Below are 11,279 nucleotides of genomic sequence, written 5' to 3'. Positions count from 1 at the left end.
CCGAAGGGCATCACTCAATAACAGAATATTCCCCAAGGTGTGATGAATGTTGTGTTCTCCATATTCTCGGCTGCCATTTTAATCTGATTATAACCGGAAAATCCGTCCATAAATGAAAAGACTTTGAATTTAGCCGTATTGTCTACCAACATATCAATGTGTGGTAGAGGAAAATCATCTTTTGGACTATCTTTATTCAAGTCACGGTAATCCACACACATTCAGACTTTTCCATCTTTCTTAGGTACAGGCACAATATTGGCCACCCATTGAGGATATGTAGAAGTCACCAGAAATCTCGCATCAATTTGCTTCTGAACTTCTTCTTTAATCTTCACTGCCATATCAGGATGAGTTCTTCTGAGCTTTTGCTTCACAGGCACACACTCAGGCTTCAACGGCAAGAAATGTTGCACGATATCAGTATCTAGACCAGGCATGTCTTCATACGACCAGGAAAAGACGTCGACATATTCTCGTAGCAACTCAATCAAACCCTTCTTAACAGATTCTTCAAGGAGTGCCCCAATCTTCACTTCACGAATGCAGTCTTCAGACCCCAAGTTGACTGTTTCCAAATTCTCAAGATGTGGCCGAATGATCTTCTCTTCGTGCTCAAGCAGACGGGTAATCTCATCAGGAATCTCTTCAACATCATCTTCTTCTGCCTCAAATACAGAGAACTCAAAGTTAGGAGATGGTGTTGGATCATTATGTTCAATGGGTTTGATCAACATGCATAATGATTTTGAGTATAAAAGATATTTCAGAATTCAAACAAGGAAAATCATTATGCAGAGGGAAAATTGATTTTATTCTCTTTTTTAGGGTTTTATGGTGATCACCAATTTCATGCAAAAAGCAAAAATGAAAAAATAATTTGAAAAACAAATATTTAACATGCGATTATTGAATGAATATCATTGTATTAATCAATTATGCCAACAATGTCTTCACTTCTCCTTTTGGCACGGGAGAAGGGTTTTTTAAACAAAATGAACACATTACGTTGACTTATGGATAACTGTTGGAACATCAACAGCGACCCAATTATTGCAGATCCCTCTAGGTATGACAAAGTTGCCAAGGTCTTCCTCTTCATCTTCTTCAATGATGGCATCAACTTCTTGATCTTCAACGGTGTGGATGAAACCTCCACTCTGAAACAACCCTAGATCATTGGAAACACCGGAAGTATACCCTATACCAGCCTGAGACTTATTATCTTCCATCTTTATCATTTTCCTCAAACCAGTAGTTGCACCATGCTCGATGGCCAACTTCGCGTTATTATAGGAGACAAATGAAGAAAGTCCTTTCCTAGAAGGCTCAGCAATAGATAAGGCTTAGAACGGGGTTCCAACCTCATCCTCAGCATAAATGTAGGAAAAGGAAGATAAATGGCTGACAAGGAGAGCCTTCTCTCCCCCTATCACCACTAACTTTTTGTTCTTGACGAACTTCAACTTTTGGTGTAGGGTGGATGTCACGGCACCTGCCTCGTGAATCCGTGGTCTACCAAGCAAACAGTTGTATGACGGATGTATATCCATAACTTGGAAAGTGATATGGAAATCACTAGGTCCAATCTTGATTGGGAGGTCTAATTCACCAATCACAGTTTTACGCGATCCATCAAAAGCTTTTACTACCACTCCACTCTGCCTCATGGGAGGCCCCTAATATGAAAGCTTGGCGAGAGTGGACTTTGGCAATACATTAAGTGATGACCCTGTGTCCACCAACACATTGGACAAGGCATCGTCTTTACAATTCCCAGAGATATGTAAAGCCAAGTTGTGGTCTTTTCCCTCCTCGGGAAGATCATCATCATAGAAGCTCAAATTGTTGCAGGCAGTTATATTTGCAACAATACTATCAAACTGCTCAATCGTGACATTGTGATCCACGTATGCCACGTCCAACACCCTTTGCAACGATTCAAAGTGCGGCTCTGAATTCATCAGCAAAGATAGGACATATATCTTTGATGGAGTTTGAAGAAAATGCTCCACAACATTGTACTAACTCCTCTTGATGAGCCTCAACATCTCATCACCATCCTCTCTCAACATGCCAGACTGGCCAACCAGGATAGGAGCCTTAACAGATTTGACAACAACAGGGTCAACACCCTTCACAACAGGAACATAATGATTCGAAGAAGTCCCCACGGGACCGGCAGGATTGACAACATCCTTCTTCATGACGTCTTCATGGGATTTCGGCTGAGCCGAGAAAACACGACCACTACAGGTCACTCCACTAACGTCAGAAATGCTTACATTAGAGGTTGAGGGCAATGACACCTCCTTCCCATCTTCCAGCATAACAGCATTATAACGGTACGAGACCGCTTTATTTGACACATACAGGACAGGGCCCGCTAGCTTAATCACAAGAGTTGGCACCACCTTCTTCTTGCTGCCATCATACTTAATGAGAACAGGATCAGGAATTTTGAACACTAGGGTGATAACATCAACTTCATCCTTATTATGATTCTGAAGTATCTCAATCATCCCCTGGTCTATCATCTCTTGGATGTCCTTTCTTATCTTGCGGCATCCTCTTTCATTGACAGTGCATTCATGGCATCTATCATGATCATGCTCATAATGACTGTGCTCACACAACAACTTATGCATCTCTACTAAGTATTGCCTTATGTAATTCAAATAAAGGACTTTGTATTTGCCAGGGCAACCTTGAACCATATTGACAACCGCCTTCCCATGCTCGAGCAATGGGTTCTTCTTGACATTCAGGCCTACATCCTCAAAGAATAGTATCCCGCTCCTCACAAGGTCTTGCACCTTGGTCTTCAAAGGAAAACAATTCTCCACGTCATGTCCGGGCGCACCGAAATGATACATACAGTGAAGTTCAGGATTGTACCACCATTGGGCATTGGCTGGCACAACAGGAGGATCTCGTGGAGTTATCAACTTCCTATCAATTAAGGAAGGATATAATTCAGCATAGGTCATAAGAATCGGGTCAAAAGTCACCCTCTTCCTCTCATAGTTGCTGGTGTTGGTGTTGTTATTGTTGCGAGGCTGGTAAGCCTGTTGTTGTTGACGTTGTTGTTGTGGTTGTTGAGCTTCTCTGAAAGCAGATGCTATATGAGCCACCTGGTGTTGGCTAACAGTTGGTCGGACTTCTTTCCTCCTCACAGAGGGTCTTCTCTTAATATGGGAAGAAACAGCATGAGTCTCCCCTTCTTTCTTCCTGGCAAATCCTCCATATTTCTTTACCGAATTATCCTCATGGGACACACGTCCTTCTCGGACTCCCTCTTCTAGCCTCATCCCCATATTTACAATTTCGGTAAAGTCCGAGGGAGCACTAGCAATCATGCGCTCATAATAGAAAGAGCTCAAAGTCTTGAGGAAGATCTTTGTCACCTCCTTCTCCTCCAAGGGTGGCACTATCTGAGCTGCCAATTCCCGCCACCTCTGGGCATGTTCCTTGAAGGTCTCTTTGTCCTTCTGGGACATTGCCCTCAGCTGATCTCTGTCTGGAGCCATATCCACGTTGTATTTATACTGTTTCACGAAATTCTCTCCTAGATCGTTGAAAGTGCGGATGCTTGCACTCTCTAGCCCCATATACCAACGAAGCGCAACATCTATCAGGCTATCCTGAAAATAGTGAATCAGCAATTGATCATTATCTGTCTAGGTCGACATCTTGCGGGCATACATCACAAGATAACTGAGCGGACACATGTTTTCCTTGTACTTCTCAAAGTCAGGCACTTTGAATTTAACTAGGATCTTTACGTTGGGCACTAAGCACAGTTCAACAGCACTCTTCCCAATCAGATCTTTGCCTCTCAGCGTTTTTAGTTCCTTGCACAACTCAAGGAATTGATCCTTCATCTCGTCCATCTTCTCATAAACGTCCGGGCCCTCAGATGGCTCGGAATGATAGATGGTGTCTTCAACACGCGGCAAAGTGTGTACAACGGGAGGTGGTACAGACATGATCGGGCTAGATGTCGGCATAGAAGCAAGAGTGGGAGAGAAACCCTCTGGTACAAAGTTAGGTGGCATTCCCCAAGGGAATCCAGCAGGTATATTAGGAGCGAAGTGGGCGGTGGCAGCAGGCACTGTTGAGGTAACCACTTCGAAAATGACTGTTCTCCCGGGAGGAGTTGCAGGAGTTGGAGAAGCTTGACTCTGTGCAGCAAGAACTGACTCCATCATGGCAGTCAGCCTGGCAATCTCCTCTTTCAGATCTCTGTTCTCTTGCTCGAGGTGTTCCATGATCTTCTGATGATTTGCTCGGGTGTTGTACCGGTGCGTCAGCTTGTCTTCAAATAAATGAAGAGCAAAGAGTTAGACCATTGTATCAAGAGCTCGGAACCAAAACCTGCTTATGCATATGATGCATGCAATGCTCGTGCATATGATTTGTTTTTTTATCAGAGGAACTTTATAAAGATCTATTTGCAAATGTTCTGAAAATATTGAACTTTTTAAGACATATGTGGAATACTCATAGCAATATAATATTTGGAAACTTTTTACACCAAAGAAGTAGTACAGTCTCGGTAACCAAATACAATACAAGAGAAAATGAGAATAAACATCCTATGGAGCCCTAGAAGTAATCGTCCAAAGCCTTCGAGATCGGGAGATACGTCGCACGAAGCCTCTTCACCTCTCTCTCGTAAGTTGCTTCCATGTCGGCCTTCTCCTTGGCGAGTTGATCATATCTCTTCTTCCAAAACCTAGACGAGTAGGAAGGAGATAAGTAACCACATCATCGGGCTCATCAATGACTTGATGCTCTAGAAACTCTATCATTGCATCCTTATCCTTGAGCTGCCGAAGAAACTCATCACGCTCACGAACCCAAGCACGTGAACAGTCCTCGTCTCTCAACTCCTCTACTCCTTGATTAGGGAGGGTTGAAGGCCCAACCATAACCATAGGGGTAGGTCTCGGATACTCGTACGACATGCGGTACTCAAGAGCTCTCTTCCTTACCCAAGAGGTGTAAGGCTCCAAAGCAACACAATTCTTTGGACCAAGCTCATTCCTCCCTTTCTTATGAACCTTGCGCCAGGCGCGGACATCATATCCTTCAAGTTTTGGGGATCTTTACCCTCTTTAAAGAATAATCCTTCCAACGAAATGTTGTTAGGTTTATCCTTTAAGGGGAACCCAAGCTGACGGCGAGCCAAAGCGGGGTTGTAGTTAATTCCACCACCTGTACCAAGAAGAGGTACACTGGAGAACTCACCACAAGAGTCAATAATCTGAACGCCATCATAAACACGATTATACCAAGAGATATCATCATTAGTGAGAGACATAAGTCTCGCGGACCACCGTAGACATCCCTTGTTCTCCTTGAAGGCAAGCGTTTGAGGCAAGTGTGAAATAAACCACTTGTACAACAGAGGCCGACAGCGCACAATGGAACCACCACCCTTTTCATTCCTCATATGCAAAGAGAAATAAGTGTCACCCAACAGAGTTGGAACGGGATTAAGAGAAGAGAAAATCCTAATAGCATTCACATCCACGAAGTTGTCGATGTTAGGAAATAACACTAGCCCATAGATGAGGAGTACAAATATAGCTTCAAAAGCTTCCTTACTCATGGCCTTCCCAAACAAAGTAGCTTTGGCAATTAGAAAATCAGATGGGAGACCTTGAATTCCACCCTTGGCAGTCATATTGGCAACAATGTCAGATACCTCCACGTGAAGCATATCAGCAATCTCTTGAGAGGCCAGAATCTTCTCTAAACCACTGAACTACAACCGGTCAAGAATAGGTGTACCCACATGATAAGCATACTCCTCCAATGTAGGCAAAAGCTGGAAATCCGGAAAAAGTGAAGCACCGATACAGAGGATCGTAGAACTGCACCAACACACTCATCAGACCCTCATCCACCTTGGTAGAAAGAATAGCCAGAAGCTTCCCATGTCGCGTTGTGAATTCCAAGGGTTCTAATAAATAAGATGCCAAACTCCTTAACTCTTTCAAGTCGGGTTGTCTGAAATTGTACTTCTTCGTATTCCTTCTTTGCTTATCCATGTCTGAAAAATTGCAAATAGACCTTTAAGTTCCTTGTAAAATCTTATTGTTGATGACATGAATGCGGATGAATGCATGGATGCATGGATGCAACAAACAAACTCAAGGATCAAGCAAGTCACGCCACACAAAGGTCACGGGATGGCCCAAGTCATCGCCAATATCAATCATCCATTTTGGTGGATTATGGTTTACACCTTATCAACACCCAAGTTCCATTGATATTAAGGATATACGAGAACGGATCGACTGTGAATCACGGGTTTGTTGTAAGTCACGAGCATGGAGTCTCGGTTAAGAACCACCCAACAGGAGTGTACTATGGTTAAACCTAACGATCATGTTCTAAAAAGGTACCCATAGTCATCATCCCATCTTTCGGATATTATCGGATGAAACGACTACCCGTCTTCCAAAAATATTCTCAAGAGAGACTCTTATGAGTGTAGTATCGCGTAACAATCGTCTCAAGTCTCACACTTGAACGACCTTCGCACTACGTCCTAAAATAGGCCAAGATGGGCTAGGTATCTAAGTTCCTTGGCTTCTAGGGTTCCTATTGGAAAGAGTAATGCCTAACCACGACTACTAGTGTGACATTAGTGATCCCAATAAAAACCTCCACCAAGTGAATGGACTTGTAAGTTAACTTGTTAAGGAATAACTCCACACAAGTCAACACGACTATGCCATTCTCCTATCATAAGTGCACTCGAGTTCGGGTATAGAACTCATCTCACAAGAAACCACCAAGCATACAAGCAATTAATATATCAAGCAATTCATACATTACAAACAATACATTCATCCCAAATTTTGCATAAAAATATACCACATACAACACATACAAGCAAAAAGTAGGCAAAACCCACGGGGCTAGTGTCCCTAACAGAGTCGCCACTTTCCTGTAGCAGGGTTTTCGTTACTTTTAGGTTTATTGACTAAACCAAAAGTCAACATACTATTCGAGTCACCACCGCACTTTTATTTGTCCAAAGGAAAGGCTAAAAAGCGAACAAAAGCCAAGTAAGGAGTTTTTCAAATCAAAAACTAATAAAAATGTCAGAGATCTAGGTAAGGGGGTTGGTTATGAAATGGGAAGGTTTTACGCACCCAAAACATCCTTAGTACTCTAAGGGAACCCTTTTTGCAAATATATGTTATAGGTTGGTGTTTGTGAAAAGATTTGTGCAAAAGATTGGAGGGATGAGAAGAGAATAGATTATATTTACAAATTTGTTGTTTGAATGGATGAACCCATTGCCTACGTACCATCACAGAGGAGGATCAAAACCTTGTAGTTCGGGGTAAAAATTTCAAAGATTGGTGAATTGATTTTAATCAAAAGCCTTAAGGTCTTTTGTTATCAAAGGGAGAAAATCAACCTAAACCAACAATCCACCATGTAAGGAGGGCTTCAACATGTTAGCGAGGGGTTAACCCTATAATAATCATGGAAGACTTATAATCCAACACTAAGGATGAAATGAGATTTACATCAACCACTATGATAACTCAAACCTATGATTAATGTTTATGAAAAGGTTTTAACAAGGTGGCCATTGGAACCACAAAAACAACTTGAAATGAGTTATATTTACAAGTTAAAGTTATTTACAAAATGAGGTCAAAGTTGGATTAACATTTATTCACAATGAGTATTGATGAAAAGAGTTTTGAAAAGTCAAAGGCCTAAGGCCTAGGTTTCTAATTTGAAACAAAGTCAAAGTTTTGAAAATGATTTGTTGGCTTGGTTAGAGTAGGGAGAAGAAGAGATGGGCTATTCCTAAAGCATACAAAGATAATAGGGAAAAGAAAAACCCTTGGAGTTCCTTTTCTTGGAGTCATAGAGATGACTAAAGATGCTCCTTTCCTTTGGACTTAGCACACAAACAAGCAATCAATAATTTGAATTCAAGCTCCTAGGCTCTTAACTTGGCTACTCATGACAATGGTCCTCTTTTCACAATCCTAAGATGGGATCCCTATCACACAAAAGCAAACATCAAAAAGTTCACAACACAATAAAGGGAATGGACAAAGAATAAGTTTGAGGAGAAGTCCTTTGAGGTCAACTTTGAGTTTTAGCATTCTAAAGGCATGAGGCATAATTGCTCTTCAACAAGTTTTGCATTCTAAAGGCATGAGGCCTAGTTGCTCTTGAATTCCTTTAAGCATGGGTAAGTCCTAATTCTAAGTCTTTTCTCCTTTTGCATTTGGTCCACACAAAACAAACACAAAGCAACACAAAATAGTAATATATATACACAATAATGGGCTCAAATGAGCAAAAGAAAAATGACATAAACATAAAAAAATAAACAAATAAGGTTGACCCTCAAATTCAATTCAAATCAACTTCAAAAAGTCCAATTAAATTCTCATTGGTTCAACATAGTCAAATAAGCTTTGACTAATTTTCTCACAAATTTTTGAAATCAGAAAGTAATTAAAATCAATTAAAAACAATTAAAAATAGCACAATATGAATTAAAATTTCAAATAACCTCAAAACAATCAAGAAATTGTTGAGACTATTTTTCATTGACTAATCATGATCCATAGATGCTATGAAAATATTTTTGGATTTTTTAAAAGTCAGAAAGTATTTTAAAATGAATTAAAACCAATAAAAACAAGTAATTCATAAAAAAATATCAAATGAAGTCACAAAAATAATTAAAAATCAAAATATGAAACTTGATTTTTCAAGAATTTTTTTGGAATTGGTCTCATATTTTTCTGACTTCAAATGAATTTTTAATGAATTTTTGAAAATAAAAGGAATTAACAAAAAATAAATGGAAAATGAAAATAAGTGAAAAAGCCACAACCATCAGATGCAAATTCATTAGTTGACGTGGCATCTGGCACGATTCAGATCTGATGGCGCACGATATATCCAAGTCAAACGCGCCACATCTAGCATTAAATGAAGTATTTAACATGAACGTGTGAGATTAGATCGTGGCAAGGTGATCCAATGGCTACAAGTGACAGACGTGGTGATGGTGGTGGAAACCACCATCTTCTCCGGTGAAACAACAACTTCCGACCACCAGTTGCAGAGAAATAAATTTTAATGAAAATTAAAAACAAGGACATGGAAATGAAGCTCGTGTGATGGAGATCATCATTATACCAATGGATCTCCCTCACTCTTCCTATATTGAGAGAAATGTGAAGGAGAAGATCATGGTGTTCACACTAAAAGTTCATGAAATGAGGAGTTGAAAGCACCAATGGCTTGCCTCAAGTGTGAGGACTTCAGAAAACCACAAAAACACAAGGATACTACATTGAATTAGGAGATTCAGATCCAAAAAGTTTAAGACTATACCTCTGAATTGATGAACTTCTGGCCACGAATTCTCCAAGATCCTTGCGCCTTCTTGACCCTTGAGTGTAATGGAAGTGATAGGCTAAGGAATTTGGCTTTAAAACTCAGCTAATGATGCTGAATTTCAAGCTCGAAAAATTGAAGAAAAGTGATTAATTCCTTTGGTAATGGCTATGGTTTCAATTCTGCAGCACTTGGGATCTCTAAAAGGTTAGCAAATGAAGCTCATGAAGGTGTTATTTATAGCTGAATGTGGTTGTGCATCACACTTTGTTCATGTGCATGAGAATTTGAATTTGGATGCATGGGCCTGTGTAAGCGTGTGGAAGGCCCAATGATGAATGCAGAAGCTTGCTGAGATCATGTCAAGGGCAATTGGTCGTGCACTTTGAATGGAGAAAGCTTGCATTTCAAGTTTTAGCACACAATACCAAAATTGCACATACATGAAAAGAAATTCGAAACTCACAAATGGTAGATCCAAATGAGTATTGTGAGTAATGGTTGGAAAGCCCTTGAAATAAGGAACAAAAGTCATGTTGGGCAAAAAATCATTTTGCATGTGCAAATTGATGAAAACTGGTTGTGAAAATTCAAGTACAAAACATGTTCAAATCACTTTGAAAAATTTCACTCAAAAGAAAGCTTAATCAAACCCCTCTGTCCTTATGATACAAGCTTCAAATGGAAAAACCTCAAACATAAAAGTTGTATATCCTTTCAAGATAGTCAATCTAGACTCAACTTTTGCATCATTTGGATTTTCTATGACAAAGTTATGGGCATTTGAAGTTGGGTATTTTTTCAAATTTAATGAATTAGGTCCAAGTTGACCTATAATGTTTTGCATTATCACATGTATTTATTTTAGGATTATGAAATTTTTTCCAACATAACATTTTAAGTATACATCTCAAGATTTCTAATGCATTTGGTCTCACCTAAAAATCATAAAAATTAGGGAAGTTATGTCCTTAGTAAGTTGACCCAAAATTAGGGTTTCAGTCAAAATGACCTATAATGTTTTGAAATGAATGTTGACCTTCCAAATTTCAAATGGATTTTTGATGAACATGAAAGTTGTTCATATGATTCTTAGAAACATCGTTTGTCTTGGGGTCATCTTCATTTGACAAACACATAAAAAGTTATATCTCATTGGACCTTAGTTTAGTCAGATGACTTGGCTGGTCAACTTTTCAAGGCCAAACTTCCAATCTTGATGAATAAATGATTGAGGGGCCTCAAATGGGTTCATATATGCATAAAATGATGAATGAAATAACTTACCTTGATTAAATTTGATCAGAGGTTGAGGTTGCTTCATGGGCAATGCACAGTCAAAGCATAATGAAATTAGGGTTTCCTTAGGAAACAATCTTCAAGCCCTTGGGTTATATTGATCAAATTGGAAAATTGAGATACTTGGGAGACATATATGATGATTAGGAACTTTATGGACCATTGTCATGTTTTTGTTTCATCTTCATATAGCCATTTCATTGGACTTAGGAGCCTCCTAGGAGCATTGTGAGCACATGATCACTTGAGCTTCAAAACAAAAAGAGTTAGTGACATATTCTTGTGCTTTTGATTAGTAATCAAATAAGAAAAGCAATAATATACAATACAAGCATACTTGGTGATTTCAAAACACTCAAACAAGTCCCCACCCTAGGGTTAAGGAGTCAAACATGCTATGATCCTTGAGGCAATGTACTTGTGCAATAACATGATGCCATGTGGGATCTTAGGGTCAAAATTAGGGTCTTACAGTTAGCCTTAAACGAGAATACTTGTCATCGGATTAAGACTGTATTTGTTTTTTTAAAAAATGAATTATTTGCCAACCTTAATAATTAATCTCCTATTTAATTATA

General features: G+C 39.6%; 1 protein-coding gene across 1 annotated transcript; it reads right to left on the bottom strand.

Annotated features, from left to right (window-relative positions):
- Nucleotides 1-977: 977 nt before the first annotated feature.
- Nucleotides 978-10,945, bottom strand: LOC127128392 (uncharacterized). Its single transcript, XM_051057647.1, has 2 exons — nt 10,690-10,945; nt 978-6,061 (listed from the first exon to the last, which is right to left on the bottom strand). The coding sequence occupies exon 2, from the start codon at nt 3,609-3,611 to the stop codon at nt 2,025-2,027; it is 1,587 nt and encodes a 528-aa protein (XP_050913604.1). The 5' UTR covers nt 3,612-6,061; nt 10,690-10,945; the 3' UTR covers nt 978-2,024.
- Between the last annotated feature and the right edge of the window lie 334 nt (nt 10,946-11,279).

This window comes from Lathyrus oleraceus, chromosome 3, assembly GCF_024323335.1.
Source record: "Lathyrus oleraceus cultivar Zhongwan6 chromosome 3, CAAS_Psat_ZW6_1.0, whole genome shotgun sequence".
Taxonomy (NCBI): Eukaryota; Viridiplantae; Streptophyta; class Magnoliopsida; order Fabales; family Fabaceae; genus Lathyrus; species Lathyrus oleraceus.
This window is presented reverse-complemented; position numbering and strand designations above follow the sequence as displayed.

Excerpts from the sequence above, each read along its gene's own strand:
- LOC127128392 (XM_051057647.1), bottom strand. The coding sequence starts at position 3,611 with ATGGGGCTAGAGAGTGCAAGCATCCGCACTTTCAACGATCTAGGAGAG.